We start from the raw sequence: 17819 nt of genomic DNA, 5'->3' as shown, positions 1-17819 counted from the left end.
GCGGTTGACCTCGAGCAGGAAAGAAGTGTACTGGTTGCCAGGCACTGCGTGTTTATAAGTTAAAGCTGCGGCTTTGCCCCGCCAGAATCCGGATGTGAAAATCGGGTTGGCTTTATCCGTCCGCGCGGCTCCCGGACGAGGCGCGGACGAGGCAAATCGCTGATGTGAGGTCACGTGACGCGCCGTCCGGCTCTACAAATCCGGATTTGGTCCTTCGTCTGGATGCACCATAAGCAGGGAAGCTTCCACCGAGGTAATCGCGACAGGGGCGGTGTCATCCCTGTTGGAAGAGTCTAGCAGAAGGAACTTGCGCTTCGAGTGAAATTTGTCCGCCTGCGCTACTCGTGGTCGTCTCGTCGCTTCGCGCGAAAGCGCTGACCGGCCGGTCAGTCGATGCTTGCGCAGTACTGTTCAAGAATCGGCTGACTGTACATAGCTTACAAAATAATATTATAAGAATATGACAAGATTAAGCGATAAAACTTACAAAACTACTTTTCAGAGTGCAGGCACGACAAGGAAACCCGGAGTTAAAAATATATGGCTGTCCACAACGGCGCCTCTCGACGCCACTGCGCGACTTTGGAAGGCTAAATCACACAAAAAGCGCATTTATGGCAAAAGAAAAGCTGCGACAGAGGGCCTACCGGCGCCTTCAATTATCCCAGCACGTTGATTTCGTAGCATTCCAAAAAAAAACAGTCAGAAATCAAAGAACCACGGCTGCTCATTGGCAAGCCCGGAAAGTCTTTTAAATGCCCGGAATCATTCATCGCTGCGTTTACTCTGTCGCGACCATGGTCGCGACCAAGTGCTCTAGGTGCGATAAAATAATTACGGTAGACGGGTGGCCACTCTCTATTCGGAACAGCGATGACCCCGGCGGGACGAGATATCTCGTGAAGTTCAGTGCGCAGGGACTGCCTCTATTTTATTGTTTTCGTTCACATCATTCACTGCGTCACCGCCGCGAAGTTTCAAAATATGAAGTTCGCACACCATATGGTAGTGTCCACGTGAACTAAACTCTGACGTGCGTGTAAGTTGGACATGTATCTGGTCTGTGGACCTGACAGTAGACGCAGCCAGTCCAGAGCAAGGACACCCGTCCACGAGGGACGCAGTAGTTATCAAACAGTCGCAAGTCGTAGCTGTCCGTCTGCAGATGTCGAATCGCGGGCAGGGCCTTGAGCACGTCGTGCAGATCCCGAGGCTCGAGTTCTAACCCACGCAGCGACTCTTCCGTGTCCAAGCTCAGGTGTTCGAGGCGCGGAAATGGCAGGCGTCGACCGTGCTGGACACAGTACTGCAGAAACTCGGCGCACATGCCATCGTCCTCAAAACGCGCAGTGCGAAGCACTTCTCGGGTGGCGCACAAAAATGAGTTAAAGATGAAGCTCGAAAGCAGTATATTCATGTCGACGCATTCCAGATTAGGGAACGCGTCGGCGTCCACGGGGTTATCTTCTGAGGACCCCATGCAGCCTGCGAGCTTCAGGCGCTTGATCTTGGGACACAGTCTAGCAATTGTGGAGAGCCGCAAACCACCGCAATTCTCCACGGCCAGTTCTTCGAGCCCCGGCAGCATTGTAAGCAGCCGCTTCAGTTCCAAATGCACGTCGGCGAAGACAATGCAAAGATCCAATGCCAACATGAGGCTGCGTAGGTTGCGGAATGCCGAGATCTTGGCGAGCATTACCGACGAGCCTACGCCCACCTGTAGGGATTGAGCGCGTTATTACTACGGGTGTTGGAACAGCGAAACTTTTTAATCGAATCAAATAAGAATATTACATAACAATGACCTTCGAATATGAAATGAAATACCGAATATTTCCAAATGTCTAACCAAAATCACATATAAATTGTGTGTAGTATGCCTCACCATAAAACGCATCTTCGGAATATTTAACACATTGATTACCGTGAACAGCTTGATGTGAAGTCAACTAAAAAGCCTTTAAATAAGACAACTGAAAGGGGATCGTATCTGATACACCATGGCAATGACAGTAATGAAAGAAAAGAATAGCACATCACTATACGCAAGTACCGTTTCGCTTACTGTAACTACTACAGCCCAACGGATTGTTTTAAACCAATGGAAACGTGGTTATCAGATAATAAGTTTCTTTACGTAAATGGAGACAACAAATTAGTGGGCTGCCTAAGACGACACACCTCATTTAACGTCCGGAAACTGTTCTCCAGAAGTGATTTGTCAAAAGTGGGGCAACACCAAGGCTGGCCACTTGACTCAGTAGATCTATTTTTCACATTATAGATTACAGTTGGACTTCATCAGATAAAACCACTTATACATGTGCATATACGTAACGTGCATACATATGTTTTATGCTGCAGAGCAAAGTTTCGACTTTAAAAAATGAAGCGACCTCCAGACGTTCTGTCAGGTATCTGACAGAACGTCTGCAGAGGTGCGCAGTCCATCGTTCCGGACTAGTTCACAAGTCCCTACTTGAAACTGTGCTTCTTCCCTGTAGACTGCAACAACTGCTGATGTCCCTTATAGGCCCTTCTATCAGAGGACACAGCACGTCCTCTCCAGAGAGAGTGCAAAGCGAATTGCTGCAGATTCCACAGTGTTGGAGCACATGGGTCACAACAGTCATGCAACATTTCACCTTGGCTTCTAGGGATCGATTGTACGAATGGCACAGTACAGTATACAAATTTAGTATGCTTATATACCTTTAGTATGTAAGCATACTGCCTATGCTTACTACGTATGCTTAGTATACTTCTAGTATGGTAAATTATTCAAATAGAAACAAATATTCGACAATTTCGAAGGTCATTTTATTCATATTTAAAATTACGATTATTCGAGTAGCCTTCGTTAATTGGATATTTTATTTTGTTTAATGTTCTTTAAGTTCTTTTTTACAATGACAATTCGAACAGAAGTCCGAATTGTCATTGTAAAAAAGAAATTTTGCACCAAAAGTAGCCTAGGGTATATGGCCCACTCGGCGTGCGAAAATTTTAATGTTAAAAAAGAAGGAAATAAAAACCAATCAATACGGGGGCTCTAGACCTACGAGACACCAGCTCGGGAATGCTACAACACAAACTTCATTGCACACTTATTTTGAGGTGGAAGTGCAGCCGCACATTCAACGCACACCACTGCCAGTGCTGCTTATGCCAAGCTTATGCTCTTATGATCTTATGCAAAGCTTTTTCCAAGTGTTTGCAGTGGCGCCGCGTCGTGATCTCACCCATATCGTCCGTGATCGTCCCATATTCGTTGTTGGGCCACTAGTCCCGAGCACCGGTGAACGCTAACCGTACTGTGGTCGGGTCTCAATCGCAATAAATAACACAGGAAACAGTGGTGTACCATCTTCGCGCTCTTTGCTCACCGTGTTCCTTACCTGCAATCTGTGGACGGCCGAAAACTTCTTCGCGACAAGAGAAACGTCAGCTGCCATCGCTAGGGCTTTGTTTGCCCCCACTTGTCATGTATTCCTTAGAGTATAAGCAGAGGTGGGTGAAGTTCGTTGGCATTGGAAGCTCTATCGAAGAAGGCAAGCCATGCAGCTCCATGAAGCAATTCGCTACCCAACGGGAGTCGATGCGGCGCAGCTGAAAAGTTGATACCATAGAGACAACAATAATCATCCTATTTATCACGATAGAAATTATATAAAACTCCATGCGAATTTTCGCCGTTCTCCTCGCCACTGAGCTCAGAATATGTTTACGGATACGTATGCAATTGTTACGCGTGCCGCATATGCAAGGTCATACTATTGAACCACCAAACTTGCTCCGATAAGGTCTTACGTTCTTGACCAAATTGTTCCTCGTAATTTTGAGAATGGCAGCTCGCAAAACAAATGTCACAAAACACGACAGTCACAGTGCATGGCGTTTATCCTCAATCTTCTCAGGCTATTAAATTTGGAAAATGCAAAACAATATCAGTGCCTAAACCTGAAAGTTATCTAATTTCACTGGCACGGCCCTTCACAGGCAGCGTAGTGGTGCCTGTGAGATGTCATCACAGGCACTTTGTCATCACAGGCACTGTGCGATGTCATCACAGGTTAAACGTTTTATCGGTGCCAGAAATTTTGGCACACCTGCGTACGTCGCGTCTGCGTTAGTTCGACCTGCGCATAGCTTGAACACCGCCCGAGGAATTGAAGCGCAGAGTTAAACCTCGATATCGCAGTGAGTGCTTCAACCTTACGGCGAACTTTCCCATTTTTTATCTCACTGCAGGACAAAAGACTGTCGGAGGTCTTTAGGCGCCCCTATCTAGCGCCGCCTTACCCCACGCTACGCCTACAAATGTGCTAATCCGCTTGGTGCACCTAACCAAACAAATCACCCTATTTTGTCGGTTTAGGCGTACCTTCCAACCCGTGAACTTTAAATAAAAATTCAAAAATTAAATTATCGGGTTTTACGTGCCAAAACCACGTTCTCATTATGAGGCACGCCGCAGTGGGGGACTCCGGAAATTTAGACCACCTGGGGTTCCTTAACATGCACCTAAATCTAAGTACACGGATGTTTTCGCATTTTGCCCCCATCGAAATGCGGCTGCCGTGGCCGGGATTCGATCACGCGACCTCGTGCTCAGCAGCCCAACACCATAGCCACTGATCAACCACGGCGGGTTTAAATAAAGATCATAAAAATCGCCCGGACAAGACACCAGACGACGAAAGACCGCTAATAGGAAACTTTGCCTTGAGGCTGAGCACTCACAGTTTGTGAGATACGTTCGCACTTTATTAACGATGATTTGCCTTTAGACGCAGCACGCACAAGCAAAATCAAAGTTGTAGCATATGGGACCGAATAGCAATGCACTGTTTCCAGATTACGGCGACCTTTTGAGCTACTTTGCTGCTACTAATTTTGCCTCCTTCAGGAACCAAGTTTAAACATAAACTCATCGAAGCGCAATCCTCTGGTGTCGTTTCACCAAAGGAGCTCCAAGGGTATGGTATGAGTCCGACGAGCGAACCGCTATTTCGGTCTAATTGGCAGTACTATTTATCCGTTCGCATCCAACATTACGATATAGGACTAGCAGGATCTCCAGCGTTTTCATCGTGATGTTAATGAAGAACAATCCGTCTACACGTGTTGTGTCCACCGCACGTCACATCCTGGCTAGTTCGATTCGTGTAATGAAAGTTTGCTAGTTTTCAAGCTGATGAAGAAACGTTCGCGCAAGTTTTACAAATATTGACACAATAAATGTAAAAGCGCCGAACCTAAGCGTGTAATTTTTGTCAGCGTAAATAAAAATATCACCAGCCCTTTCCTTGTCGAAAAAAATGGAGGTAAACGAAGCTTGCCGTGTGTATATCTGACCTTCGTGATGATTTTCTTTCTTTGTTTCTTTCTCCTTCTCTCTCCATTGATGTCTTTATCTTTCTCTCTCTCTCTCTTTCCTTCTCTCACCTCACTTCTTTCTCTGTATCTCTTTCTTTCTGTCTATTTCTATCTTTTTCTCCCTTTCTTTTCGTTTCTCTTTATTTTTGTCCTGGTATGGGGCATTGAGCTTGGACTCTTTCTGCACGATCGCCAGGATCGGCCCACTTTTCAGCGTGACGCTGCCACCACCACCACCGCCGCCGACAGTTGTGAGCCTATACATTTTGATACATTTTGATGGATCTGCTACATTTGATACATTTGGGTGGATGTCTCACTTTCCCTTTCAAGCTTCGCTTAAAAAAAACGACAGATTGGCCGGTAGGCATTGTTCTCTTCCAATTCATTTTTGTAAATGTATAATAGGTCACGCGTCATTTGCCCTACACGTGTCAAATTGCACAAGAGCTTTCTGAAAATAGTATTTTGGAACTTTTTGAAAGGCTTCAAGCTTTCTGTCGAATAAATTAGCACGTCAAATGTGTGTTTTATCTTGTTTACGAGTCTGCACTCCTACTGACGTCCCAAAGGACTCGAAGTATGTAAAAATAAATAAATAACAAGAAGAAGACTGCAGATACACATTGTTTCAAAGGAAGTCGGGAGGTCACGGGTCGTGACTTGGTAGCCATATATGCCACAACTTATTTTCAATCCTTTTAAAATTAGTTTATCATGACCCAGATACCACTAATTACTAATTACGCTAGATAAATGAACTCGCCAGCTTCTTAAGATGCTTACAGCAGATAACGAATAAACCCTTGGATCTACGAAAATAGCGAATGCCTTTGATATCATTTACGCGATTGGACGATAACTTGAGCGCGTCCCCTGGCTTGGGCCAGGAGCGGCTAGCAGGCCGCGCGCACTGCGCACCCCCCGCTTTCCGCTTCTCAACGAATGAGCAAACGTCGACCGGAACATATATCTTCCACAACTGCAAAGGTACAGGCGCGTTGAGCTGCAACACGATGTCCGTGGTCGAAGGGGCTCAAAGACTGCCCGGCGGTGCCGACATACAAAAAAAAAAGAGAGAGAGAGAGAGAGAGAGAGAGAGAGAGAAATAGCACCGAACCGATTGCTCGTATTTTTCTCACAATTTTTGTTGTTGTATGTGGGAACCGCCGCGCAGTCGTGGAGCGTCTTTAACCACATGCACCGTGTTGCAGCTCAAATTGAACGCGACTGTACATAAATCGGCCTGCGAAGATGCCCCTTTCAGGAAGTTGCCGGGCTCTCCGTTTATTCAAGCGAAGTAAAAGGCGCATTTTGCGCTGAAAGACGCGCCGAGCTCGCGGAAGTTTCCGAATGACGTCACACTGCTGATTAATTTAGGGCGGCCCATATAGCTCCAGTGAAATTCGAACCTCCTTTTCGTGCTGGAAACCAGGAGGCCCTGCCGGAAATCTTAGCCAGGTTTCGAATATCAAGCGGCTTTAATTACGAAACTCTTGTTCTCTCCCAAGGCTAGTGAACATTTGTATACATGCCTTAAACATAACCCTAGAATTCAGTTTACAAGCTGTGCCTGCCGTATGGCTCAGTGGATATCATGTTTGCCGCTCACCACGTTGTTGGTGGTTCGAGTTCGCTCGCATTCCGATGACGGCTGAATGCAAGAACGCTCGTTTGTAAAAATGCAAAAAGAACCCCAGGTGGGCAACTTTAATCTCGAGTACCCCACAACAGTGTGCCTCATAATCAGATCGTGGTATTGGCAAGTAAAAACCCCAGAATTTATGTAGTTTTTTTGTTAGCTGTGTCAATGACGAAGTTACTTACCTGAGGGCATGTAAGCATGACCGCCAGCGTAGTCTCGCGGCTCAGGCGCATGCAGCCTTCGGACAGACTACGCATACTGCCCACCAGCTCCCTCAGCTGAGATCGGTCGACCAGCGGTGCGGAGCGGTCCCTGCGGGGCTCGTCCAATTCCAAGGCATGCGTGCAAAGATCGTGCGGCAGGGCAAGGACCTTCGCGTTCGGGAACATGCGAATCAGTTTGTAAACCTTATCCCTGTTGTGCACGATGTATATCTCCTGGGTGTCCCGAAGTAGCTCGCTGGCGGCGCTGGCATAGTGGCGCGAAGACTCGAAGGACGTGCAGCCACAAAACAGGGCCTTCGAGATCCTCGCTTCACGTGGGAAAGCACTCCTAGCAGCGCAAACCAATGATCTCTGGTTCGCGACCAGCAGAAGACCATCGTCGTCGGCTAGCGATGTCCCTTCAGGGGGTTTCAGCGTCACGCGGCCAAGCAGTTTCCAGTTTGAGGATGATGTGATCTTCGGCGAGTCCCAGGACTAGGGGATCGCCGAACTCTCTCACCAGCTCCATTGCACAGTTGCGTAATCAGTAATGCCAGCACTGCTAAATAAAAAGAAAAAAAAAAGAAAAATGTCGTTTCTGTTATTATTCAAAGGCTATTGACGGCTTGTTACTGAAGTACTCGAAGATCTTCGTCATAGTGGGTAGCAACGGTGCTGGTAGTAGCATTTCCTATCCAAAGTTGTTATTACGACTCTAATAATTCTCGTAATGTTTTCATGCTTGCAGGAACAATATTAGACCCATTTTTAGAAGTTCACTAGATCCGCAGCACATTCTTGTTTATTTTGCCTTCCCTAATCGGGCCCTCGCGTTTCAATATATTCGCCACGCATTTCATGCCCTGTCTCTCGTGCCCATGCAAAACTTAGTTCCTCTCCAACTTTTCATTCTTAATAGGACAATCAATTCGCAAAGGCCGAAATTCAGTCACACACTTTGAACTCTGACACACATATTGCAATCATAAGCCATGCCATTGTTTTCTTTATATGTAAAAAGCCGTATAGCTTAGTTCATCAAGGACACAGGAAAAAGCAATTGCGAACCCCTATGAAGCACGAACATAATATAAAAACGACAGTTCCGGAATTATTTGCAACACTTCAAATGAAGGCAGGAACGTGGAAGTTTCGTAACACATTAAACTTGACATTTCCCTTCTGTTCAATGAATCTGAAGCTGGAACCTTGTATTTTTTTAAGGACTCGACAAAATATTGCGCATAATGGCAGGCAGTATGATGCCCTGAAACAAAAGATTAAAATTTTTTTTTCGAAAGTCAGCGCTTGACCTACGCGCATTTAAATGCGCACAAAGATTTCCCATAGATGTCCCCCCAGTTATGTCACAACTGCGTGCCACATTTCACACCGCTGGTAAAAGTGAATTCTGTACGCTTACTAGCGCCGAAATACTTAACTTATTGCACAAGCTATAATTACCCACAAAACCTTTAATTTCGCCTACGTACAACCTGCAACGTGTCCCTTCTTTCTGCCAAAAAATGAAGTTTGCGTAACATAGAGTTCTCTCGGCACAGTGAGAAATGTAACGTAATATAATCATATAACGCTTTCGAGCACTTGCGAAAGAATTATTATTTTTTTTTGCAAAGGCTGCATTCAATTCACATGGGCTTACCGTTCCACAAAAATTTTGCATAGCGCTTTCACCAGTGTTCGCTAAATGTGATTTCGGTGAAATAAGTAGTTAGGACATGGCAGCGTGCTCTATTTTACGCCACTCCTAAAATACACTGATATGGCTCCGGAGCACTTGCCGACGTAATTTTTTTCTCTGCCCGTAATGAACCCATGTACTCCAATTTCTTTTTCTTACACATTTACCATGACGTGTCCCTTACTTTTGCCAAATATTAACAAGGCGCGTAATTTAACGAGGACAGCACAGAAAGAAACCTTACGACGCAAGAAAATATGGCGAGAAAAAAAAAACGACTGCTCATTAATTATTTGCAAGGCTTGTAATTAAGCCTGCAACGTGAAAATGTCGCGCCATATTAAAATTAACTGTTGCTTTATTTTGCCTGAATTAGAAGTGTGTGTCTTTTAGCACTCTGGTAAACATAGCGGATACCGGCGGTATGACACTGTGGAACGCTTAACTTTCTACGAAGACTGTAATTAACCAACTTGGTTTAAATATTTAACGTTCTTCACTCACAGCATGCTTCTACAAAACACTCTCAACCCGCCGTGGTTGCTCAGTGGCTATGGTGTTGTGCTGCTGAGCACGAGGTCGCGGGATCGAGTCCCGGCCACGGCGGCCGCATTTCGATGGGGGCGAAATGCGAAAACACCCGTGTGCTTAGATTTATGTGCATGTTAAAGAACCCCAGGTAGTCCAAATTTCCGGAGTCCCCCACTACGGCGTGCCTCATAACCAAATCGCGGTTTTGGCACGTAAAACCCCAGAATTAATTTTTTTTTTTGCAAAACATTCTGCATCACAGGAACCCGAGGAAAAACAACTACATGAATTAAAAATTGCATGACCAGTATTCAAAATTTATTTTGAAAGCACGTAACTAATGTACGCACTTCGAACTTTCGTTGCACGTCGCATACAGAGTCGCGCCAATTTCCTACAGATACACATTTCTGCCGTTTACGGTACTCCTATGAACAGGGGATAACTGTTTAAATGCGCTTCTTATAACCCCCCTGAACGGGCCAAGAACGAGGATTTAGCAATCTTCAAACACTTAAAATTTACTAACATTTCTTCTGCATGTTCAAACTCTTATAAAATAAATGACATAGTAATAGAAAAAGTCACGTCATTTAAGTACCTGGGCGTCATACTTACTTCTGATTTAAGCTGGGCTGCCCACATCGAGCATGTTACCAATAAGGCTTTCAAGAAGCTCGGCCTACTTAAACGACGTTTGCATTTCAGTAATAAAGATACAAGACTGCACGCTTTCAAATCATTGATTCGGCCCTCTCTAGAATATGCTTCTATCATATGGCATCCTCACCTGACAGGTCTGACTAACATGCTCGAAATGGTACAGAACAAAGCCGCGCGGTTTGTCACGTCATCCTACTCACGTTTCATAAGCGTTTCATCACTAAAAGCTGAACTTGATCTAGCTACGCTTGTCATGCGAAGGCGACATGCTCGACTATTGTTTTTTTACTCACTTTACCACAGCAACACAACGTTCGCCCAATCGCACATTTTTCCAGCCCCTCATACTTCAACCCGTCTCGATCATGCGCACAAAGTATCACCCATTTTCGCCCGCACGAAGAAGTACCAAAATTCGCCTTTAGTATTGTGCATAAACGAATGGAACTCCCTGCCGTCTAAAATAGCCGAGATATCAGATGCTTCAATGTTTCACTCTTCGCTGCTGGGTTACTTACAAAATGGAAAACATTCCTAACCTGTATCTGCCTGTCTTTGTTTCATATGCGGAATTTCTACGCTATATTTATGCAGTCTTATTTCCAATGTATTGATGATCAGTGGTTTAATGGCCATGTAACAAATTGCTGTGTACTCGTTATCAATGTATTTTGTAGATTATTTTTTTCTCTGTGCTATTCTGGACACCTTGGTTCAAATGAACATGCTCTTTCTTTTTCCTGTTTTGTATTAAGTATTGTTGTATTCTATTTATATTGTTTATACATTATATTTATGTACTCACCTGAAATCCCCCCCCTATGTAATGCCCACTAGGGCCTTTAGGGTATTGAAATAAATAAAAAATAAAACCTCAAGTGACACACTCACACTTCAACAGGCATATCTAGCTGCTTGTTGCCGCTAGATATCCCCACACACTCTTAAAATATGAACATCGTGAATAATAGTTTTTTTTATAAAGAAAACCGTGAAAACTGGCTTACGTTTGTGAGCGCTTGCAGTCACGTTAACAGCTTCGCATGAAACAGGAGCGGATACTTACCAAGTGGCTTGTGAGGGGCACAAAAGCACAGTCGACTACTACCTAAGGCTTTTCGACAGTCCTTCAGGAGTGAACGTGCGTGACAGACAAGCAAACTTCAGCGTACCCACACCTGTTGCTTGCGTTCACAGCACTGAGGGCAACGAGAAGTTGGAATAGTCCTTGTGCGGGCCGCAGCGCCGTCGACGACGTCTATATGCTATGGGTTTCGCAGTCGAAATTAGCCGCCTCTCCAAACTGCCAAATGACTCGAAGCCGCCAACAGCAAACGACGCCGAATGCGAAAGTACAAGGTGGCATCGGGAAGACGGCAACGACGGTTTCAAATTATTTCAAGTTCCCCATCGGGGCATGCTGCCATCCGGCGGCGAACAACACAATCGAAGAACAAAGGAGCGCTGCCCTTGAGCAAAGCCTCCGAGATAGACGCTGTGGCCCCCGAGATGTATGTCGTGGCGCAAGGTTGCACGCGTGGATGTTGCCGTTACAGTCCGGTAAATCGCGAACCCAGTGCAAGCCGCTGTTACTAGGTCACCTGGTCGTGGAGCGACGATTATTTCCAGGGTTTTAGGTTTGCATGGAGGCCTGCATTGCGTTTGCTTCATCCTTTGGTGCTTTGAGGAGCATTATGCAGAAAACATGATTCAAGTTATGATCTCCTAGAGACCGTGTTTTGTACCATGTTCTTTTTTTTTAATTCGAAAGCATTATATGCTCCATTACGCGAACATCGGGATGGGGCTTTGTCGGCGGCGGCGTGACGGAAAGGTGCTACCAAAAATGGCCGATGGCGCGAAGACACGTCAAAAATGCTCGGCTTCACTTCAAATTTGTCAGGCAGGTTTCTGTACACAAAGTAAATTAATGGAATTGAAAAGAAAATTTGGTACATTTCAGTCTGCGTGGGAATCAATCCCGGGACTCCGGGGGGCGGGACGAGCACGATTCCACGGTGGTTCCACGGTTATGGCTAACTAAAGTTGCACCTAGTCCGTGCGTCATTGCCTCCCACGTGTCACTTGCTCTTCGGATTTCATCGGTGCTATGTCTACTGCGATGCAATCTCAACGCCAAATCACGAGTGTATAAAATGAGGTGGGCCTAGTACGTACGTCCTTGTATACGTCACGTCAATGCCTGCCGCTCGTGACTTGCTCTTCGGATTTCATCCGTGCTGTGTCTACTGGGATCCTCTCCGAAGCGTCTACCTCAGCGGCAGCTGTGAAACGTGGTCGCTCGCGGAAGCACGCCTCAGAATACAAAGCAAGGGAACACAAAACAATTAATCGTTCTGCAGCAAAGTGGTCCGAATGTTTCCAGTCCGCGGAATACGTATACGCAAACACACACACACACACCGGTTCTGCAGACAGAACTTTAATGCATGTCGAAAACATAAATAAAAAAAAATTTTACCTAAACGATTATAATGATTTCGTATCCTAGCACGTAAGAAGTCTTAAGTGTATTTGCTGAATTTTTTTATTATTATTCAACACGCTTGTTTTTCTATCGTGCGTCGCTCTCTGCGGCTTTTCAAGCGACGCTTCGCCAGGTTCGTATGACGGCTTCAGTGGCGTCGAATTCCGCGCCGTCGCCCGGCAATCAACCGAATATACAACAAAAAACTCCGCTCTCGAACGCGCTGCCGTCGACGTGGACTTTACGGCATTAGGTTGCACGCATGGAGACTGGTATCGTACTCGGCGCCATGCAGAAAGAAACAGACTAGGAGGGAACGCCACGAGACACAACAGACAATTCTATGCACACGGAAGAGGTTCGGATTATTGATTATGCCTGTTCATAGCTAAATATTATGCTTACGACACTGGTGGCATGACCGTCGTTAGTGTGTGATAACTCGTCCGTGGGTAAACAGACAGCTTCAACAATTCCCGACTCGCAGCGCTTCGAAGCTTTCCCAGCTGGTCATTTGAGCACATTAACGAATTTCCTCGCATTAAGGGAGCACAGCCTAAAACTGAGGAGGCACTACAGAAAGGTCGGGCACGAAACTCTAGTGTGGGCGCTTCAATTACTGGCCGTATATGGCTTAGCAAGAAAGACACTTGTAGTTGTTCTGTCGACAGTATACCGAAATTAACTGGTGGGGGGGAGTACAGCCGCTGAAGTTCCGAACGAAAATGAGAAAAATGACGCCATGCACCGCGTTAAGTGTATAACGCAGTAGTTATCGGGTACCAATGCATCGTAGCAAGTCGTCGTGTTCTTTTTTTTTTTATGACTGTTGTTCCGTACGAAACGGAGCAGTCAGCAAATAAACGCCACACGGCCATATGGCTGGACCGCGTAATAGGCGCGCACGCAAGCCACCACCCGAAAATATTCGTGTTGGCAGACGCAGTTATACGGCTAGTTGCCTACAGACAACGGAATTTTTTTAAATTGTCACCAGACAAGTGCTTAAGCCGCCCCATTACTAAAATTCATTTGCTGGTATTATCCAGAGAAAAAAGCGCGAAAGAACTTACCTTGATAGATTTGGGCTCCGAAACCTTCTTTCTCTGTCAGCAGTTCTCTCATGGTGCGACATTTGTATGCTTCATCAGCGGAATGTCGGTCGAAATATATAGTTCTTCCTACGCGCTTCATAACGCAGATCAGCAGATAACGCTTGCCAGTACTATATTAGGACCCCTCTAAAACGCAACAATTGCCCAAAAATTCTTCCTTGGATGCGTTACGTATTGGGTAAGGTCAGAATGTTCAAGTATTACGAGTATAACTGTTCACATTCACCGGGTTACCGAAAGGCAGGTCTCCCATTCATATTCATGACAATCCGTATAAAAGAAATCGAAATTCCAACTTTATTTTTGTTCTGCCATTTGCCTGCCGGAAAATGGGGGTAAGCGAAGCTTGTCTTCGGCGCACCTAAACTAAACATGATGCGACGGCTGCGATGTAGAGAAAGACGTCACTGGCGTTATACCCGCAGTCGGCCGTTGTTGCTTGCGTTCGATGTCTCCAATTTGCTCGGCGGCGTGGTTTGCAGAATTCGCCCGCCCCATTGCCTCTTGCGATTCTTCGCAATTAAATTGCTTCAATATTAAATCTGTTCGTTGCGTAAGACAACGAATGGCTCATACCCCCTTAAGCAATTGCTCATACGCCCGTAAACACAGCCACCCCATTACGACGACAGAACAGAGAGAGAAGAGAGAGGAATAACTTTATAAAGGTCCTGAAGGGGCCTGGGCATCCCTTACGGGGGCCGGCCCGGTGGCTCCGCCCATGTGGGGACTGGGAGTCGGAGCTCGCCAGCCACCTGTTGGGCCTTCTGGACGGCCTGGTGTTGAAGCGCCCTGTCGGGGCTCCTGAGGTGGTTGATCCAGTCGTCCTCGGTGGCAGGAGACCCGAAGCAAGCGTTTAGCGCGGGACACTGCCACAGCATGTGATCTAAGTCGCACTTTGGATGTTGGCATTTAGGACATTCTGGCCTTATATCTGGGATGTATTTGCAGCATATATAGGGGTTGGGGTAACTGTGCGTTTGCAGCAATCTAAGCGGTAATTGTTGTACTTTATTTAGTGTTGGGTGAGGTGAGGGGAATTCCTTTCTCGATAACTTATAGTGCGAGCAAATCTCGTGATAGGAGAGGAGTGACTCCCGGTGCGTGTTGGGGCTCCCGGCCGGTGAGCGGGCCCGCGTCCCCGCGCGGCGCGTAAGATCTCGCGCGAGTTTATGGGCCCGCTCATTACCGTGACAGAAGAGAAGTGAAATTCTACGCTGGAATGATAAGCGGCAATGCAGCCAGCAGTGGAAGCAGACGACGACGACGAACGCGGAACAACGCTACAGCGCGTGCCAATCCCGCTTGAACGAGCCAGCTGCGGAGGAAGATGACTACGCTCGAGCCAATGCTGACGATGATAGTTTTCACGTACGCCGACAGACACACCGACGGCGACACGAGTCAGGCAATTCAAGCTTGGCTTGAAAAAATAGAACGACGACTACTTGCCACATATGGGCAGCAGGCAATATCTATATGTGATGTCTTTATATAATAAAGTAAAAATCAAAGCATACACTTTACACCGCATGACGGTCATAAAGAGTGCACAGAACTGTAAATTGCGATGAGAATAGCTCTGCCACAATATTGGTTAACGGCGAAGAATCATGAACTGCATGCAGAGTGAAGGGCTTAATGGAACGTGTATTTTGGCCAGTTGGAAAATGCTTGAAGGCTTAACATGCGCATACATTACTCGCCACAATATACGAAGACACAATACAAGCGCTTTTCCTATGTTTGATTCTTTTGCCTCGTCTAAAATGTGCCCTTGTTGAACCTGCAATTAAAGGGCATGCAGAGATTATCAACATAGCGCAATTTGTAGTGATTTGTGCGAATACCAAAAAACGAGAGATCAGCTCATAGACAAAACGAACAAGCTTATATCGTATACAGCCCGGAGTAGTAAAATGATGGGCAGTTATCAGGCAGGATGGTGGATGATACTTGAAAGCAAACAAATATAATAAAACAGTAAAAAAGATCAAGCACAACCCATCTCACGATATGAATGTGGACGTTAACGCGATTCGCACGCATTGAAGCAATGCAGCTACATACCGTATTGCCCCCCGCAGAGATGCGTCATATAAGAGGTGCGTATGCAGCCAGGCGTCCCCTGTGTACAAGCAGCGTCATCTAGCGCCGCCGCCACGAAGTTCATGCGTGGCGCGTAACGTGCTTTTCATAATGCTTAATGTAATTTTGCGTGTGTAAATATATATAGTTAGACAACATTGTCTGAATATCTACAACGGGGGTCTGAATCCGCCTTGCTCAGGAGATTCCGCCCAGCACTGAATATCCAAGCTGGCGTCAAACCGGTTCATTAAAGGCCGGCACATACTCAGTGGCACGTACCCAGCGATCCAAGATGACGTCACAGAGGTTCATTGAAGAGCGGTGCATACCCGCGCAGTAAACCACAAATGTGTTGGCGTACATCCTAATGTCCAAATCGGAGACCAACATCTGTTAGACGACAGAGGCAGGTAAAATATTGCAAGAGTAATACCACGTCTAGAACAGGGTGTAATAAGGCAGGTGATCCGACGGAGGCACGAGGCGCGGCCACTTAGTGTGACTCTACGCACGCGGCTGCCGCATGGGGCAGCACCTGTTCTTGGGGCCTACTTTTTCACTCGCTTTGCTGGCGCTTCTATGGGCGCGCGCGGCAGAGGTGCTTTATTTCGATGCATATATGTCCCTCGCCTGCTTAAAACGACTCTACTTGGTTGGAGGAACGTCCTTTTATATTTCTGCCGACATTCCGATTGACTCCGATGCGGCGAGCAGCGGCTACCTAGCAGCGGCATGCACAGCGCGCCGTCTGCTCGAGCAGACGACGCGTCTCTCTCATTTCGGAAATGACGGTATTTTGACAGTAAGCGGCATGAAACCTTCCACCTGCTCAGGATTTGGCGTCTGAATAACGAAAAATTGCATATCTTTAGGTATGGGTGTTTCAATGCTGACGGAGGTCGTAAATTATCCACTCTTGCGTCGCTGCTCCAAGGCCTCCTGAACACGTGCTGCCCCTAGCGGCGGCACTCACTTCCGGTCACACGAAGTGGCCGCTCTCTCGCCCCAGCGCGGGCGCGCCGTCGGAGCACCTATCTTCTTACACCGTGGTCTAGAATACGTTGCTTTGACTTCAGAGACGGTTTGTAGATTTTATCACACGACCTGCTATGTATGTTTTAACAACTGGAACTTTTTGAGTCCACACAATAGTTGTCCTTCCAAAGGCTTTATTTTCCAGTTTCTCTATCAGAGAATTCTGTTCTATCATTTGTTGAGATTCCACCCACACCCATGACCCGTCAAAGGACCCTGCGGTTCCCCCCTTTTTTGAATAAATGTTTTCTCTCTCTCGCTCATTTGTTCAAATAATAATTCGAAACTATCGTGTTCACCGCTCATAAGTGTGCATATACTTTGCGTATTTTCTAAGACGATCTGTTTTTAAAACTACCGTTATTCAATATGATGAGCAACTCGAGAACAAGGTGAGAGCAGGAGCCAACGTTTCCACAAGTGGACTCGTCCTCATCAAGGCGACATAATTCAAGACGATGAGCAACGCGAGAACAAGGTGAGAGCAGGAGCCAACGTTTCCACAAGTGGACTCGTCCTCATCAAGGCGACATATGTCGCCTTGAAGAAGACAAGTCCACTTGTCGAAACGTCGGCTCCTGCTCTCACCTTGTTCTCGCGTTGCTCATCGTCTTGAATTTACATCTCCCGCATTCTCCGTGTTTTTCCTCGTTATTCAATATGCCACTTTTGCCTGGCACAAGATCAACGATATTCAGCACGAAGTAGTTCATCGTGCGAGCGCATGTGCATATGAGTGTGCACGCGATGCTGCAACTGTCACAAAGCGTCTTCTGCGAAATTATTATCCATCCTGGCAAAGCATTGCAAACGTCCACAATATGCCGGGCAGCCACCAATGTCCGCGGGTAGAGAGCCTACATGCAACCGCGGGAGTCGCAAAACGCCATCTATGCAATGAAATTGTGACATTGCTGCGCTGTGTGGGATATCCACTACCAGGGTTCTTTTTTAGCTGCACGAAATG

The 17819-nt window shown here is 46.4% G+C and overlaps 1 protein-coding gene across 1 annotated transcript; it reads right to left on the bottom strand.

Annotated features, from left to right (window-relative positions):
* Positions 1-1586: 1586 nt before the first annotated feature.
* On the bottom strand, positions 1587-16207 carry LOC119463835 (uncharacterized). Its single transcript, XM_037724654.2, has 4 exons — positions 16097-16207; positions 7207-7722; positions 3399-3609; positions 1587-1717 (listed from the first exon to the last, which is right to left on the bottom strand). Exons 1-3 carry the CDS (start codon positions 16205-16207, stop codon positions 3445-3447), a joined length of 792 nt encoding a protein of 263 aa, XP_037580582.1. The 3' UTR covers positions 1587-1717; positions 3399-3444.
* Between the last annotated feature and the right edge of the window lie 1612 nt (positions 16208-17819).

This window comes from Dermacentor silvarum, chromosome 9, assembly GCF_013339745.2.
Source record: "Dermacentor silvarum isolate Dsil-2018 chromosome 9, BIME_Dsil_1.4, whole genome shotgun sequence".
NCBI classification, from domain to species: domain Eukaryota; kingdom Metazoa; phylum Arthropoda; class Arachnida; order Ixodida; family Ixodidae; genus Dermacentor; species Dermacentor silvarum.
This window is presented reverse-complemented; position numbering and strand designations above follow the sequence as displayed.

Coding starts and splice junctions, on each gene's coding strand:
- LOC119463835 (XM_037724654.2), bottom strand. CDS start 16,207: ATGTTGGTCTCCGATTTGGACATTAGGATGTACGCCAACACATTTGTG. Junction 7,723..16,096: donor ACGTCATCTTGGATCGCTGG/GTACGTGCCACT, acceptor GCGATCCCCTAG/TCCTGGGACTCGCCGAAGAT. Junction 3,610..7,206: donor TCATGCTTACATGCCCTCAG/GTAAGTAACTTC, acceptor TCAACTTTTCAG/CTGCGCCGCATCGACTCCCG.